Raw genomic sequence first — 18574 nt, 5'->3', positions numbered from 1 at the left:
CGACGCATTCCGGCGCACCGATGTCGCCCACCAGTGATCAGCCTCGTCATCGTCCGCGTCCGCGTCCGAGTCCGAGTTCGAGTCCGAGTACGCGTAAGCCCGGGGCTGTTGAATTGCGTTTTGATTCTCGCTCGCGCAGCCGTCGCCGACTGTTGTGCGGCGGTTGGGCTACCTGAGTTTGGTCTGTGTTTGGAGTGGAAAAGCGCTAATTCAACTGATGTATGGGTTGTCCTTTAATTGCCAGTGCATGCATTAAGTGTTACTAGGAAAGACAAGGACGGCAGCAGTCGATCACCACTCTCTCCCGATCGCCGATAGCCGCTCTGACTCGATCGGCTGCGGCCTTTGTTTATATGCCCGAGTAGTATCCGTAGGTATTTAAATGACATTATGTGATGTGACCCGATGACTTCTACCGCAACAGAATGGTATTTAAGCAAGCTGCGGACAGAATTCTGAGTCATTTGGAATTGGACATCGTAAGAAACAAGACGTGCACCAAAGATGAATACGAGCATACAATTTCTAGTGCTTCTGGTGGTAGTGCCTCTGAACATATCCAACGGACTTTACATTCGAAATAACAAAGCTGCCCCAGCAAAGGCCGATGCTTTAGCCGACAGTCGCAACGACGAATGGGGAGTTTTTCAAAATCGACTCGGATTATCCCAAGAAAAAGGTAATATAGAGCTAACTCCTATCCTAATGCACAACAATTGAATAACACTGTCCTCCTTTTGTTTCAATTTATAGTTGAGCTTTTGAAGTCACAAAAGGATCAGCTGGGAACAAAGCAACTGCTGCACCGTTTTATTTTGGAAAACCCAAAATATTTAAGTGCTAAGACGACGAATAGCAGAAAGAAGTCAAAGTCAAGTAAATTGGCTTTCAACCGTCTCTTTCGAGCTTTGGCAAAGAACATGAAGAGTGCAAAGAGCACGTTCAAGACATCCTTACAATTCGAGATGTCGGATAGACCTACGAAGCCCCTAAAGCGGACTCGCCGAAAGATTTCTGTGAAGATGATGACGGACTTGTCCACGGAACGGGTGGACCAACTGCTGAAAATGTTCTACCAGAAACACAACATCGAAGAGCCCAACTTTGACAGCGATGCAGCGGATCAGCATACTGATACCGATAATGGGGATTACAGCGACATAGCTTCGGATATATCGCCGCACACATCTATGGATAGGGAGAACGACTCTGACTACGAGTATGATCTGTTCGATGATGAGGGCAACGCAGATCTCATTGCCAAGTCCCATCAAAACTCGGAATACGGTTCTTTCCAAGACCTCATCCTTCAGGCGAAGCAAAAGCAGTGGGAGCTGGAAAGCGAGGAGAACAAGTTGCATAGTCCTCCGGACAATGACCATTTTATATAATTGAATGGGAAAATTAATTCAAATTACCTTCAACTGAGTGGTCTGAGGGCTGTGCAATCGCTGTTCATATGCAGGCATAGAACACAAACTTAATTTAATAATAATATATTATAGGTCTATTTATATACATAAATTGATGTTCAAGAAGGAAGTCCATCTTTGTCAACAGCTTTACAGACTTACAGCTTTAAGTGTAGCTCTCCAAGTATTTAAGTAAACTTTTTTTGTGTATAAGCATAAATATAAAATATTATGAAAACTTATAAAATAATAAAAAGTTACATCTTATTGAAACCATTTGTATTTCATATTGAAAACATACTCATAATCTCATAACATATTCTAATATGCACCATGATATTGCCGTACATTCTAAATTAGCGCCATCTAGCGCATGACAGCGGAAAAACTTGCAAACACATTTATTGCAATTTAACGAATCTAAGGTTGATCAACGTCACAGACCGGTTACAAGAAATCCTAGAAACAAAATAAATGTACCTTTTCAAAAACAAAATTATTTATGATATTTACATATTCCAAATTGATTATTATTAGTTATATTAATCAAAAATATACATATATACAAAACTTAAGCTACTCTTGAATGCTCTCCTTAAGCAATCGAATATTGAATATCGTTTACCGATTGAGATTTAACACAGTTTCGACTTTTTATCGCGCCCTCTATGGCCAATTTCACAACCCTTCAATCTCTCTAATTCGACAACGAACTAAATCATCAAAAACTGTTGCGGCTCATGGTCAACACGTTGTAGTTTTGGTTAAGTTGGTTTCTAATCATTTTAATCTTATATTTTCGAGGGTAACATTATCAAGTAGTGTATTTTCAAACATAAATATATCACCCACACTAGGACATTTTCGCAAAATCCTGTTTTAAACATCTATGCTAATTTGATATATCAGCGAGTTTGAAAACTAATTCCAAAAGCGCCCTCTAGTAGTCACATATATATTCTGTTTGTTCTGAAATTAAGTCATTTGTCTAATGCCTCTAAAACTGTTTCAGTGCTGCCAATGTGAGGAATAATCGTTTGCCACAAATTTGTGTAGATGGCGCCAATTGTAGTTTGTAAGATTAATCCGTAGAGCGCCACCTATTGTATGTTTGTAAAGCTATCAAAATTTCAGTGCTGCCAATATTGATTAAATAGTTGACGTTTCTTTACTTAAAATTATTACTACCATTCTTCAAATTATATGCGCTCTGAATCTTTGAACTGAAAAATGGACCGAGTTAAATGTTTTGCAGTTTCTATTTTTGTTTAATTATTATAAGCACGGATATCCGCCAAACTATCCGCCAAAATATTCCAGTAGTTTGAAAACTTCAGTTCTGTTATTTCTATTTAGAAACGCCAGTGCTTGAAATGTTTCTGTTGTAGGGAGTACATTAATATTACTTTGCGAGAACAGTCAAAATAGTGTGAAAACAAAATTTATTCATTCCACTCTTAGGTCGTATCAACATTTTGAAAGGGAAAACGTTGTTATAGCAACAGAGCAAAAATTTATTGCGAACAGAAAACACAAAACGGAACAGGAATAAAAACAAGTTAAATATGCCGAAGCCAGCAAGTTCTAAGTACAAGAAATTCTCGGCGGTCATAGACCCAAACAAACACGCGGCCAAGTTAAAAGAAATCGAAGACCGGCACGCGGAAGAGTTGGACATGTTCTTTGGATACGAAGAAGAGGGCGAAGAGGAATGCAGTGAATTCGAAAATGTAGAGAGCGAATTCAGTTTATCCGAAGGCGACCCCGCCCTACAAATCGGAAGGATTGATCTCTCGTTTCCCGAGACAAGGGAAGAGTTCCAGGACAGTCCCCAATGCTACCCGCCATCTTACTACACCCTGTCCCCGAAAGAAAGACTCCTCCTGCTCTATGCCGAAAACTTCCGCAAGCAGTTTGTACTAAACTATCCCCGCCGTCGTGCTTTGGTGCTTGCCCTGCCTAACGAATGCAAAGTACAGGTAATTGCGAGTCCCTAATAGCTCACTGATCAGACGTAATACTGTTTATTGAGAGCATCCATTCATCCATTCGAATACAGAAATTCGTATGTACCACAATAAGGCCGACTGCGTTCGCCTACCCAGAGCTGATATCAAGTGTTGAGGAAATTTCAAAGTTTGTTGCTGACTTTGTTCAATATGAGCCAATGGACGATGAAACTAATTTGGTAAGCTTACTCCACTCACTACTAAGCTGTGTTTCAGTTCTAATAGAAAAGACGATCAATCTGCATAGCTGTAGAACTAGGTTAGTAATCCTAACGGTGAACACATAAAGGTTCACATGTATCCTCTAAACTACCAGAAAGGGCAAAATCCTTATTATCAACAGTTTTAGAAGGGATAAGTAAAGCACATACCTTTAATATATGCCTGTTAAAGACCACAAAATAGAAGTTACCTCTCCGTTTCGATTCCATGTATCTCAGAACAAATGAAGCAAGACGGAGCCTGAAGGATAATTTTCTAAGAGTTTATAATGAAAATATATACCGTTTAGAATACCATATAGGATCAGTTTATTATGCTGAAGACCCAGCCTAAAAACACGATTTAAACTCAGTAAACTGGATAAGGGAAACTGAGTTCATTCGATACGCAGAAGGAAGAGGATTTCAATTTATTTTTAATACTCATTCATTGTTGAATGTTTGGCCGACTATATATATATTTTATAGATCAGCTGCTGCAAGTAGGGCAAAATATTTCAGCGTTTAAATTGGATTTTAAGTCTACATCACATAAACCCATAGTAGACATCGATTGAATCAATTTGATTTATTCTTATATTTATATCAGGAATTCTTTGCGAATGTTTTTTCTAGACTTCGAATCTTTTCAAATAGTAAATGACTGAAATAACCTTTCAACACTATTAGTGATTCGGCTTTATCCGTAAATAGTCTCTATTGACGATGTACTATTTTAGCGATTTTGACTCGTAATTAATCCATTTAAGGCCAAGTCCCGATTTAATTTTGAATGAATGAATCTTTCGATATGTTAAATTCTCAGCATTTCAGCATTTCAAAGCAAGGTCTTGACAGCCTTCTTCAAACAGTTTATAGCAATCAAATATCAAATAAATCTGTTGCTATGGGACTAGCAGATACTCCGAACGATCTGTGTGTTTTATACACCTTCAAGAAAGGGAAATAGAAGATTTGTTTTGACCGTCAATATGAATGCAAACCACTTCGCCGCTTTTTAAGTAGAGACTTCAAATTTGAAACACATTCTCGAGAGATTAAACATTTTTCCGACCACTAGGGGCGTGATTAATCTCAAAATGTATTTGGCAACAGTACGAGAGTCACTGTAAAGATCCTCTGTGGGCGTGCCAAATTGGATCTGATTATAAAGTGATTTTTACCCGTATATGTTTTGGCCACAATTGATGGCAAAAACTTTTGTTTGTCAATGCAAGGCCAACTAGATAAGGTGGATATATGTGTCTAGGCCCGTTGGAGGCGTGGCAAACCGCAAAAATGTATATCTCTTCAGGTATTATACCTAGAAAGTTTGACATTTTTAATGAAACTTTGTTTTTTTCTTGCTACAGTCGACTCTCGTTATTTCGAAATTGAAGAGACTCTTGAAATACTACGAATTATCGAATTTTTGAAATATTAAATGGTTCGAAATTTCAAGAATTTTAATTTAGCTACTGATATTTTACATATTAGTAATGTATGTTCAAATTAATTAATATTTGAAAACAACTCATTTATACGGGCTTGCTTCGAAGCACATCAATCATTTTTTAAAGGAGAAAAAGTGCCTGATATGCAGTGTCATCAGTGTCATTATTATGGGTAGGAGAGTACTGAGTGGAATCTTAAATTCTTTTGCGACATCGCTTTTCTTCCCACCTCAACTCCACTACTTTTTCTACAACTACTTTTTCTTCTTTTCAGCAATCGTCAAACTTTTAGGAGTAATATTTAATAAAAAATGGTAATCTTTATACTAACAAAGCTATTCGTATGGAAGCGAGCATCAAAATGTGCCTATTTTATGCATAACACGCAACCATGCACAGTAAAGGTAGTTTTAAAAGAGTTCCAAAATTCAAATTCAGAGCTTTTATTATTGGATTGTTGAGTGTTTGACCTAGGAGTACGAATTACCGCGTCTTAGCAATAAGTTTTTAGTTCGAATTACTGAGTGCATAAAAATGTATGGACATAATTCGAAATATAAAGAGATTTTGTAGGGGACTCATGCTAACTTTGAATTAATGAGAGGCTCAAAATATTATCGCATATTAATATAACGAGAGTCGACTGTTTATACCCTGAACCCATTGAAAATGGGAAATCAGGGTATAATGGTTTTGTGAAAAAGTATGTAACGGGCAGAAGGAGGCGTGGCAGACCCCACAAAGTATATATATTCTTGATCAGCGTGACGAGCTGAGTCGATATAGCCCTGTCCGTCTGTCCGTCCGTCCGTCCGTCCGTCCGTCCGTCCGTCCGTATGAGTGCGTCGATCTCAGAAGTTATAAGAGCTAGAGAGCTGAAATTTGGCATGCATACTCGTGTGTACCATACGCAGTACGAGTTTGCTTTATTTTTTCGATAAATCGTCCGATAACTGTTTTATCGAGAATAATCGAAAAATTGATTTTGTTTTTTTAGCCTAATTTGAACATTTAGACCTGGAGTCTTCAAATTTGCGTTGTATATAAAGTTATTCGATACAAAGATTTTGTAATCTACAGATTTTGGATACCACGCCCCCTTCTCCCCCAATTTGAAAGTACTAGAAGTACTTTAGTACTTTGAAGTACTAGAGACTTGTGCTTTGGAATGTACACACATATTCACCATATGATTACGCTCTGAAAGTTTCATTAAGATCGTTGGTCTACAAAAGAAATTATTCAACAAATAAATTCTCATAATATTGTCCACACTGCAGCGCAGCCCAATCGCAGTCGCTGCTTACTGCGCAGTTAGCAGAGCGCAGGCTTATGCGTGCGTGTGGATACATATGTATGTATGTGTGCATAAAAGAAGTGCAGAATGATTAGAATATCAGCTTGGAGGGTTCAGGGTATCTCCTAGTCGAGCAGTCTCGACTGGAGCTTTCTTACTTGTTTTTGTTTGTGATTTGTAGACATCGAACCCATTGAAAATGGGAAATCAGGGTATAATTGTTTTGTTATAAGTATGTAACAGGCAGAAGGAGGCGTGGCAGACCCCTTAAAAAATAGTGTATATAGGAGCTAGAGACTTGACATTTTTTTCCTAGGTCCGTGTACATCACGCGCATATCGAGTTTTTCTTCAAAAATCGGGAACTTATCCCGTTATTTTGTTACCGATTAAAACACTTTCAAAAATCAGTAATAAATTTAAATCTGCTACTTCTTTAGTGCTAGAGTCGCCAAATTTTAAATGTCGATTCATATGCACTGTATAGAAATTTGATTTTTGTTATAACTCACCCGCACCTTTATATCCACTCCATCACCCCTAAACTTGTAAAAGGCGTATTTCAAATTCTAGAGACTTGTGTTTTGGCACATGCACGCATTTTAATGTTATAATTACCACATGCGTGCGTGTGTGTGCATATGTTGTTGCTTGTGTAAGCAGAAAGTCGCGAAAAGTTATCGAAATATCACTTTGTCGAAGGGTTCAGGGGATCCGTAGTCGAGTAGTCTTGCACAAGCAACAATATTACATGGATCTGTCTACACAGAGAATCTGAAAACTCTAGCTCTTTCGGTATTCAAGGTAAGCTTAAAAACTAGATTAAGCAATCCGTTCTTATCGATAATAAGGACAGATGTTGAGGTATGAAAAATAAAATTATGATCTGCTTCGGCGTATAAGTATACATTTGAAACTTCAAGTCTATCTTCTATTTCTATCAGTTGTCCTAATTGAAAACTGATTTTCCTTTATGCGGTCTGTCACACTTCCTTCTGCTTCTTACAAATATTTGTATTAATACAATAGTATTGTGATTTCGAAACTTAATACTTAACCTTAAGCTGCTCAGCATGAATACATATTGATTTGATGTATATTATTGTTATACCCTAAACTCATTGAAAATAAAAAATCAGAATATAATGTTTTTGTGAAAACGTATGTAACAAACAGAAATAAGCGTGACTGACTCCATGGAAAATATATTCTCCTGATTAGAGCCATGAGCTGAACCAATATAGCCATGTTCGTCTGTCAGTCTGTCCGTTCATATGAACGCTGAAATTTTAGAAGATATAACAGCTAGAGACTTTAAATTTTGCATGCATACTCGTATATATCAAAATTTCAATTTTCTTTATTCTATATTAGGCTTCTGTAATTTAGATACAAAAATATATTCATTAATATGCGAAATTTAAGCCATATGGACAGATATAAATTATATATTATTAATCTTAAGCCATCAACCCATGTACATTTATAAAAATTACATTTTCTAATTTTTAGTATAAATTTTGAATCCCGCTACATAGTTATATTCTATTTGCCACGCCCTCAGTACGCGCATATTCTTTGTGGATATATAGGACATATAGGACATGTCTGTACAGTTTCATCCGATTAACCACTCCCAATCGGGTGTTAATATATTCGCCGTATCTCTGCGATCAGCGCGAGTATGCATTAAAAATTCTATATCACTTCAAAAAGCAAGGTTTCTTCTGAATGCATTTTCCAATTTGCCACACTCCTCGTAGGTGTACTCATTTGAACTCATTAATGAATATAAGTTTAGACCGGTTTATTATTTCAAAGTTGATCTGCATTTATAGATTAATACATATAGATATATACAAAGTGTGTATTTATACAAATTGAGCTTTCATTATTAATTCGAAGGAACAACTCCTATGGCGAGGAACAACTGCTATACTGCTACTGCAGGTATGACTATTAAGAAGATTTCGAATTGGAAACGTCTTCATATCCCATAAACAATAAATATTGAACCTACCTTATAGTGGACATAAAACTTTTTATTGATCAGAGCATACATACCATATTGAATCCTCATTGCAGTTTCTATAGTTGATATAAGAATACCGTCTCTTTATTGCGAGTAGGGCTTTGTTGTTCTTCAAGAAAAAGTCAAATGGTTTCATAAAAATTGTCTAATGCGAATGATTTATTAAACAAGGTTTTCAAATAAAAACTTCTACATTTATAAATTTATTTTATAGTTTATATTTTACGGATTTTAAGTTGATAAAATTCTTATTAGCAAGTATTTGCATTTATTATTTGCATGAGTATTTGTGTTAATAAGAAAGAGTAACTAATATCAAATCCATGTGATTGACTGTCTCCACCTTTAGTTGTTTTAAATTTATTATTGTGAGATGCTCAGATTCAACTGAAGACTGAAGGAATCCAATATTATTCTAGTATGTATAAAAACATTCAAAAGTGTTTGAGAAGGCAAATAAACAATTAAACGAGGTTCAATTAAAAACTTTTCAATATTTACATATTTTATAGCTTATTATAAATATTATATAATATCATGATTTATTAGGTTAGAAAGGAATTGCAAATCGTAAACGAAAACAGTATATTCCTTAATCTTATCTAATCAAATGGTAAAATTCACAAAAATGAGTTTCGCGAAGCAAGATCTGACGTGACTCTATGATTTAAACATTGTACGTAAACATTGATATATATAATGAATGGGTCGGAAGAAATCGAATTAGTTATTCTAGGTCATTCTGTACATTTTCGTCGCTACTGCTGCTGGAGCTGAACTCGTCGGACTGCTGGTACTCGCCCGTTATTTGACAGTCGTCGGGGTCATCATCGAGGTCACAGTGTACAAATTCGTAAGGGGGGAAGATCAGCGAGCTGAGCAGCGTTGCTGACGACTGGTAAACAGCCGGAGCGAACTGCTGGCACCTGCTCGATAGGGAGTTGAGGGGCTCGACGCCAACTGAAGAGCTCAGATCTTCAGGTGGTCTCGAGTCCACAGCTCTCAAGCTACAGCTCTGTCCTTCGGCATCGATTTCGGTCGCATTCTCGTGCTGCTGCCCAATCGCCGTTGACGCAATATCCGTGGCTGGCCCCAGAGGTGCCAACTTCGGCTTATCCTATTTGCGGCGACGGGACTTGTTTCTACTGGTGTCCTCATGGGAGTTGTCTTCGTTCTCGTTGTGGCAGTTGTCAGCGGACTTCGAGGCGCCTTGCGCATCACTGCTCGACTTGATGGCTGCGATCAGGAATCTGAGCTGCATCAGCTGGACCGCTGTGACCCGCGGATTGCTGCAGTTCTCGAGCCACTGCAGGAACTTTTCGCCGTGCCTAATGGCGACAACTTCTTCGATTTCGGCTGCGTAATCCGCGTACTTGGCCCGCTCCTCCTCGTCGGTCTTGTTGGAGTTGTTGTTATTGTTGCTCGCACTGACGTCGTTATTGTTGTGGGGATGCGTATCACTGTTGAAGCTCGTCTCCGATTCGCAGCCCAGCTCGGGGCTTACGGGCGTGGGGGGCTGTTCTGAGGGATCTGTGCCTACAATGTTGCCAATTTTGTAGATTATATTGCTGAGGACGTTCTTGCAGTCCTCGCCCACACTACACGAGGTGCTGTTCAGCTCGGCGCTTGGATTTGTCGCGGATTGACCGGTGACTGCCGTGCACGGCTCGGGAGTCTGATCACGGCTGTTGGCAACGACGTGCGGAGAAGGCATGGTCGGGGTTGTGGATGAGCTCGCTGATTTCGCAGACTTGGCCGACAGGTCCTCTGGTTTTCCCGAGACTTCGGGCTCACCTTCAGGCCCTGCCTCCAGGTCCGTGGCTGCGTCATTCTGTTCTGTTTGATTCTGCTCATTAGACGAGACGCTTCGCACCGATGGCGATCCGGTTTCCTTTGTCAACTGCGAGTATAAAATATTGTCAAACTGCTGCTGCTGCTGCTGCTGCTGTTGCTGCTGCTGCTGCTGTTGCTGTTTGCCAATATCATCGACATTCGTGGTCTCCGCCGTAGTCGACGACGCCTGATGGTGCAGTGAGTTTGCTTGCAGTGCTGCCAGCGTGGCAGAGTTCGGGTTGAGGGAGTGCAGACTGGCGCCGAAGGCCTTGCACCAGTTGTACCAGGCCGAGTTCTTGTCGTCCAAGCCCCCGAGAGCTGGCGATGATGGAGCCATTGGGGTCGATGGAACTGGCGGAGTGTTGGGATATTGATTCATCTGCTGCGGCGTCGAGGATCGGATTGGAGGACTTGTCACGCCCAATGCTGCTGGCGGGGGATACAGGCTGTTGAGTCCCAGCATTGCCTGCTGTGACTTGAGCCAGTATAGCAAAGGATCGTCGGGGAGTCCTGACAGCGGCGCAACACAGCCAACAAGTGAAGGAGCGAGCTTTGGACTCGGACTCTTCATGTTTCCGTTCTTCATGTCACACTCTCCGGCAGCCGAGCTGGTCCCTGATGGCTTCTGCTTGGCCCAGTTCTTGACGGACAACGCGGGGGTACGTTCCCGGTCTCCGTTGTCGCTTTGAGGACTCTGTACTTGTTGCTGCTGCGCCTGCACATTAGCCTTTGGGTTGCGCAATGTGTTGGCTGTGGCTGCAAAGTTATTTAATCCCGACATCGCTGCCAGGCCGGGGTTTAGCTGAGCCAGCAGATTAAGATTTGAGGTGAGCTCATTGAAGCTGATTGCTAGCGGGGATTGCGATATGCCAGTGAGGCCAGACAGATGTGTGAGACTCGAGAGAGGGCTTATGGCGTTTAGCGAGGGATCAGAGGGCCCGGACCGGGAAATATCTGCACCAAACACCTTGTTTTTGATCGCTCCGTTGAATCCCACATAATCAACTGGTAGTCCGTTGTAGTTCATTTCTGATAGACTCTTATTTGTACTATAATCCAAGCCATTCAGGGGCGATCGCTTGAACGCAAGCTCGTCAAAGTTCATTTTATTTGAGAAATTCAGAGGCAGGGTGTTTTCGAGACGTTGGCGCTTCTCAGGCGGCCCCAGCAAGCCGGCAGAGCCGTCCAGCTTATCCACCAGCGAATCGGCGCACATCTTGTCGGCTGCCGATTGGCGGGACATAAACCGGAGCTTGTCTTCGTTCTTGCACCAGCCGCGCAGAGTCGATTCGGGCACACCTATGTCCCGGGCCACAGAGGCTTTGGATTCACCATCATGGATACGCTGAATCGCATGAATCTTGTCGCGGGGGGTCAAGCTACGCAACGGCCGCTTGCCCTTCGTGCCTATCCGTATGTTCATGTGGGTATAGCTGGAAATATCCAACTTCAAGCCGTTATCAAACAGTTTGGATTCTGCAAGAGAGAACGAGAAGACGAAGAAAAACATTTAAATTAATTACTGTAGCTGTGACACACTTAAGACGCACACGCAGCCACAGCACGCATATAATGAATGCAGCACATAGCCGAAAATAATGCGTTTCCATTCGCCAAGAGCCACTACATGCCATGTACATATGTAGAGCGAATGCTCAGTGCGCGCGCCATGTACTTTCCACTGGGGTTGTTGTGGCGCTCAGCTGAACGGCAAGGGCGAGTCGCACATTCGCACGAAGCTCCAATAAAATCGCGTCGCGTTTTAAAGTTTTACGGACAGCTCGCGAGGTAGATGTAAATAAACTGGACTCATACCCACGAGTATACCATATACATACACACGCACACGCACACACACATACAAAGCTGGGCGCTCGCAGATACCAATACAGACATCAAATATTCTGCTGCCGCTGCTGCTGCTCTATCTTCACGGCGAAAAGAGCTGTGGCACGCCCCCATGCCACTAAAAAGCCATAACACGACGGTGACGACGACGACGACGATGACGACGACGGCGACAGCGACGGCGACGACGAGGTCGCAGCAATGCCAAAAATGAAAAGGCCTGGGATGTACAAATACGTACACACACACACACACAGAGACACATACAAACACACTCAGGCACACATACACACACACACACATAGAGACAATGGAATATGCTAATTGGTGCGTTGAGTTCGCGCCTGCTCCAAATTGCAGCACACAGACACAGTGCCGCGAGAATCTACGAATAAGCAACAAGAATAAACCATTCGCCAACATCACCGTCGTCATCGGGAGTTTCACGAATGGGAGCCGAGCACACGAGGCGCACGATTTATAACTTGTTTACCTGCCTTCGTGCATGCGGAGTACGACAACGACAACGGCCACGACAACATCATGTTTGTCGTGGGCAGCTCTCGCTTGCCAGCCAGCAAGCAAAAACATCCCCATCCAGCAGCAGCCGCAGTAGCAGTGACCCCATCCATGCTCAGCGCAATCAGTTACAGCCTGTTGCGTGGCCCCCTGCCACAGGGAGGTGGCACTGGCAGCAGCAGCAGCAGCAGCAGCAGCAGCAGGTGTAAGCTGAGAATGGGAACTGCTGGTCCAAGCCAGGTCTGAAGCCTGAGCTCGAAATTCGGGCCTTAAGTGGGTTAGACTCGAGATGATGGCTGGCCTGGCCGACGGTATCTTGGAAGCCAAGCGAATGGCCGTATGCTCCGCCTCCGTCTCGGCTAACAAGTGCGAGGCATGCAAAGGAGCTCGTCCACTAGCCGTTGCCATTTGAAGGAGCGGGACACGCGATTTTAAAATGAAAAACACGTTTTGCGCATGACTGACACATGATTTCTTTCTTCTGTATGAATGTATACAAAGCCACACAGCACACAACATACGTGAAAAAGCAAAAGTCTGAGGAGCAAGACGCAACTGGACCTGTTCGACTGGTGTGTGTGTGTTGCTGTGTGTGTGTGGGTATGAAAGCAATAAGAGTCGACAAAGAGTGTGCGACTAAAGAGAGCAGTGCTTAAGAGCGGGACAAGCAGTCAAAGAGTAAGAACAAGAAGTCTGCTCGCTAGAGGCTGCAGTCCGTGTTTCTCGTGGGCGTCTTAGCTAATTACACACATGTGTTTACGTACGTATGTGTGTTTATGTGTGTGTGAATGAGGGAATAAGCTAAGGTTGCATAGTATTTATTAGTTTGTGTATGAATATACCTTACATACACATAAGTTGTGAGTTAATTAAATGACTGTGCGATCTTTGTAATTAAATAGACTCAACTAAATCATTAATTATACGCCAATTCGCATTTTATTTAAATTGAATACCTTACATTAGCATATATTACGATTATTGCACATACTCATACAGACATATGTATGCAAACACTGTGACAATCCGATGCGCAAAGCTGATTCATCTTTAAACAAAATTAATAACTTATTACCGACTAATGTGGGGCGTTGGGGTGGGACGTATACTTGGTCATGTCCTTAACCTTCATTTCAACTATATACACATATAGAGACACACGCACACACATGCACCCATTCATAGCATAAACATGTACGTATGTAGGTGCATAATTGTGCGAATCGTGCGCCCAGACATGGACACTCATATCCAATGGAGTGGTAAATAACTGTGGCTCTGCCGCTGCCAGTGCCACTGCCACTGCCATAGCCAGTGCTAGTGGCTGAGGCTGTGGCTGTGGGCTGCCTACTGCCCCCAGACGCCGCCAAACACACATATCGAATAAAACTTTTACAGCTGTATAAAAATTGCAAGGTCTTCTACCATTCAGTGGCCATAGCCAAAGCCAAAGGCAAACCCAAAGCGAAAGAATTCTTACTTTCTCTTTCGAAAAGTCCACACTCCCAACGTGCCATTAAACTTTTCATGAACCGAACTGGGACAGTGCATGAAAAAAATCTGGTAACAACAGAAAAAGATGAAAGAAATATATGTGTATATAAAAGAATTACAGTAAGTTTGTCTATGGCTTGTCTGTATTAGTGAGAGCCAGAGCTCGTCTGTGGATGTGTCTGACTACACACACACACACACACACACATACCCATACGTAAACACTAAACTTTCTTACATACTCCTTGCTGCAGACGAATATATAAAAATAATGGCCGGCCGGCAGCCTGCTTATTTATTATATACATATGCTCCTCTCTCTGTGTGTGTATGTGTGTTTGTGTTAAAGCATGTAATTTTCCTATATACAATTATAATTTTTATTGTATTTACTATTTTTATCGTCGCTTTGGCCTCGTATCGAACTCATTCAGACACAAACACAGACTCTGACTGTGTGGGATTGCAGGAGGTGGGAGACAGGACACACAGGATATGGCAGCACAGTCTGCTGAATGCAGGTCAACGACAGAACTACTCAGAGTGTACTAATACATTTGTGGATAAGTATGTGCAAATTGTGGGAACAATACTCAATGATATGAACGATTTTTTCGAGTGTGCGTTTGTGTGTATATGTGTATGTGTCTGTGTATGTGTGTGTGTGTATGTGTGTGCTAGCGTGTGTTGGTCTATGTCTGTTTGGGTTAACACAAAAAAGAATGAAATGGCTTAAAGAGTAATATAAAAAAAAGTTTGTTGTGTCTGTTACCCACCAAGTGCAGATTTATATATTATGTATTAATGTGTGCGGGAATCACCTGTTGGTGAAATTGGACAACATCAAAACTCTTGGCTGTGCGAGTGTCAGGAATATGACTATTGTAATATACATACATATATCGTGTATCTTAAATACTTCTCTCAGTCAGTACAGATTCAATATATAAACTGGAGCTAATGCAGAAATAATTAATAATGCGATTACACCACGTTTTGTTTTCGTTTGAGATCCTGAGGTTAGGTATCCTATCGAAACTAGTAATTGGATATTCAAATACATATACATATATACTTGTTTTTAACTGAATACAATTCGTTTTTCGTTTTATGTCCCTTGTAAATAATATATTCAGTTTATCACATGTATTACTGCTATTCATTGCTGAATAATTATTATCGATATGCGATTTCGTTTTCACAGTATGAATAAAGTAATTATTATTATCTCGAATCTATATTCATATATATATATATATATATGTATATATAACAACAAAAGCCTGGTTTAATTAGGACAATTTTAGGTAGTTTCAATCAAACTAGGTATTATCCTTGAGCACTAAATTTAGTCTCAAACATAGACATATATCTTATTTTGAATATATAGCTATAAATAAATAATTTTTATTATTTTATTGAATGAAATAATAAAAGCCAATTTTCAGATATTTTTCCAAATTTTGCTATTTCGACTGCGTCTTTTGCCCGAAAAAATATATATATTTATATACATATACATATATACATGTATAAATTGTTTGTATATTATATAAATATAAATTATGTGACTATTTTTTGAGAATTAAATTAGTTTAATTTATAAAGAACTAAAAATGATTGAAAACAAAAAATGGTATTTACTATATTATAACAAATATTAATCCCAGAAATTAAATTGTAAAAAAATATATAAAATGAAAACTTTTTTAAAAATTTATAATAATCTTGAAATGAAATTTATTGAAATATAAATATAAATTTCCTATATATTGTACAATATACATACATATATAATTATCTACCTGAATCCCGAAAAGCCCAAATTTTTCCCGCACGTTTAGGTCTTTATTGATTCGCCCTAAGAATTAAACATAACAAACGCATTGACAATTGATAACACAATCTGTAAAATGCAGTTAGATTAATTTTTGATTGATTTTGAATTTGACAGATATATCCTTAACACAACACGTAATATGCCTTTGTCATTAATGGTTTTTGGAATTTTAAGCCTACTTAGTTAACTCCTTTGCACAACTCTGCTAGTCAGGTCGATTCTATTTGTTATATACCCACTAGTATCTCTGATTAGCACTAAGTTTTCAATTGAAAAAAAAAAAAAAAATGGGTTATAATACAAACCTTTTTTGAGGACCTCAGCAGAAAATGTTTATAGAATCAACCGACTATATTCGGCGGTAAACAATATATTATCTAGTTTGCGGGCTAAAACACGGTCACTAATATTTATCCTTTCACTATTGTGTATAATTCAAAAGTACGAATGTGATTTGTTAGGTTTATATTTTCATATTTTTGCAATATTGTCACAAAAAATCCTTTATATTTTGTTGTTAATTTGTATATAATATTTTTAATAAATGGAAGCACAACACAGTTTGTAAAACTAATTAATTTTGCGCACTTGCTGAAAACTATTTCGATATTCTTCAATTAGCTGGGAATAAGTGGATAGAGTCGCGAAAATAAGCCGCGACAGCGCACACCGTGTTTGAGTGACCGGCTATCGAAAGGATGTGACCGCTACGCCGTCCAACAGTGTCCTGCGAACCTGAACAGCAAGCGTCCGACGACAAACTACCGCGAGACGGCGAGCGCAGAAATCGTGAGCGAATTTTGATTTTAGCGCGGCGAATTTCCGTACCACGAGTATTTTCTCCTGAGCGCGGCGGCTCTTTACGTTTGTGTACGTGTGTTCGTGTATATGTGTGTGCGTGCGTACAGCTGTGTGAGTGTGTGAGTGAGTGAGCGAATGAGTCCACATGTGAGTTTGTTTACACTCGTATGGTCAGTTTTGTTGTCGTTCTTCTGTTCCTTTGCTCTAAACTTTGTATGTGCGCTTGTGTGTGTGAGTGAGCGTGCGTGCGTGTGTGTCTGTTTGCGTCGCTGCCGTTGAGAGTGCTCTCGCTCTCTACCCGTTGTCGCTGTTGGCGTATTCGCGGCCGTTTTCGGTGACAGCCCAATGTACAATGATTAATAACGGCCAAGACGGCAGAGAAGACGTAGCGTGCTCTCGCTGCGGCTTACGCTGGCATCGTCCAGCCGTACAACAGGCACTGGCCGTGCTCAGGGACAGGCTGGACAATAACACACACACACACTCATACATATTTATATTTATATATATTTGTATATGTATATATGTGTATGTATGTATAAACATATATTTGCACGCAATTCAGACACATAGACATTGACGACGACGACGACGACGACGACGCAATGTTCGTGCGGTTGGTTAGTCGAGCGTTCGGGCGGTCGGCTGTGCGGGGAGCACATCCTTCTTGGCAGCAACAGCAGCAGGCCTACTTTCTTTTGGTCATATATTCAAATCTTGCTCTATGCGGACATGTATGTGTGTGTGTGTGTGTGTGCATATATGCAGATACCTATGTAAAAGTAGATGTATCCATGTATGCATTTAGTTTTATTTGTGTGTGTTTGTGTGTGTATTTGAAGTTTTTTGTTTCGGCCGAATGGATGGATGGATGGATGGATGAATGCATGCGTTGCGAAAGCAAAACCTAACCACCGCAAATACAAGCGAGATCGAATGCTGTATACAATTTTGACAAAGTGCGAGGCTGTGTACATGTTTAAAACTGTGGGCGAGGAGCGGGATTAGTGAATAGAAGCTATAGGCAACATCTTGATCCTTAGATCTCGGCTAGACGGTTGATATGAACTCCTTGATCTTGGGTACGATGTAAGGTGGAAACCCCATTGAAGATACGGTATAATATCACGAAATGCGCATTATTTATGGGGGGTTGTATTGTATTGGTTCGGTTTTATCCCTGATATTATCGTTATCAGGAAGTCACTTTTGTTATGTGTAGGAATTGTAGATGAGTATTAATTGTTTTTTGAAAGTATTCAGCAAAATTATGAGATATTCTAATCCCTAGCTCCATTACTTTTACATTCAGAATAGTTGAACAAATAAACAAAATCCAAATTGTATATTTGAGTTTTAATAAGACATAATATTTCTCGATTTTCCACGCCCCAATTGGGCAAAACCAACGAGTATATCCTTTAAGTTTTTAATTATATAGGCTTCTATTGACTTTCATGAACTGAAAGGCATATTTGTCTTCAATAAAGTCTAGCGGACCGTTTATTTGACATTATATTAACATTTATTAAGTTGGGCTTAACGCTGTTCCTGCGTATTTCCAATATATAGACTTCGAGCTTGTTCAATTATTCTTAACAATCATAAGCTTTTGACTTTTTATCAGATTTTTTAAAATAGTTCATTATTGTTTCGGACAGCCCCCGTTTAAGGGAATATAGAGCTTTTTATTTTCACTACGCGCTGATTTTATTATACCTTGAACCTATTGAAAATGGGAAATCAAGGTATAATGGTTTTGTTAAAAGTATGTAACAGGCAGAAGGAGGTGTGGCAGACCCCACAAAGTATATAAATGCTTGATCAGGGCGACGA

General features: G+C 40.1%; 3 protein-coding genes across 3 annotated transcripts in view; 2 read left to right on the top strand and 1 right to left on the bottom strand.

The window, feature by feature from the left end:
• The first annotated feature begins 341 nt into the window (after nucleotides 1–341).
• Nucleotides 342–1634, top strand: LOC108620048 (uncharacterized). The gene is made up of 2 exons (XM_018017275.2): nucleotides 342–679; nucleotides 754–1634. The coding sequence occupies exons 1-2, from the start codon at nucleotides 505–507 to the stop codon at nucleotides 1389–1391; spliced, it is 813 nt and encodes a 270-aa protein (XP_017872764.1). The 5' UTR covers nucleotides 342–504; the 3' UTR covers nucleotides 1392–1634.
• A 1141-nt stretch (nucleotides 1635–2775) lies between these two features.
• The window catches only part of lobo (coiled-coil domain-containing protein lost boys), a 31753-nt gene continuing 15954 nt past the window's right edge, over nucleotides 2776–18574 (top strand). Inside the window, exons 1-2 of the mRNA XM_018000767.2 lie at nucleotides 2776–3391; nucleotides 3472–3600. Of these exons, the coding sequence (XP_017856256.1) occupies nucleotides 2978–3391; nucleotides 3472–3600 (543 nt within the window). The 5' untranslated portion in view covers nucleotides 2776–2977. The remainder of the gene's footprint in view (nucleotides 3392–3471; nucleotides 3601–18574) is intronic.
• On the bottom strand, nucleotides 8534–17157 carry dan (protein distal antenna). The gene is made up of 2 exons (XM_089470963.1): nucleotides 16243–17157; nucleotides 8534–11712 (listed from the first exon to the last, which is right to left on the bottom strand). Exon 2 carries the CDS (start codon nucleotides 11657–11659, stop codon nucleotides 9521–9523), a length of 2139 nt encoding a protein of 712 aa, XP_089327089.1. The 5' UTR covers nucleotides 11660–11712; nucleotides 16243–17157; the 3' UTR covers nucleotides 8534–9520.

The sequence above is a fragment of the Drosophila arizonae genome, chromosome 2 (genome assembly GCF_054131065.1).
Source record: "Drosophila arizonae isolate 15081-1271.41 chromosome 2, UAZ_ARI_1.0, whole genome shotgun sequence".
Classification (NCBI taxonomy): domain Eukaryota; kingdom Metazoa; phylum Arthropoda; class Insecta; order Diptera; family Drosophilidae; genus Drosophila; species Drosophila arizonae.
This window is presented reverse-complemented; position numbering and strand designations above follow the sequence as displayed.

What these genes read in the sequence shown, in the direction of transcription:
- dan (XM_089470963.1), bottom strand. Translation starts at nt 11,659, where the DNA reads ATGAACATACGGATAGGCACGAAGGGCAAGCGGCCGTTGCGTAGCTTG.
- LOC108620048 (XM_018017275.2), top strand. Translation starts at nt 505, where the DNA reads ATGAATACGAGCATACAATTTCTAGTGCTTCTGGTGGTAGTGCCTCTG. An exon ending in CGGATTATCCCAAGAAAAAG is followed by an intron (nt 680 to 753) that starts GTAATATAGAGC and finishes TTCAATTTATAG; the next exon opens with TTGAGCTTTTGAAGTCACAA.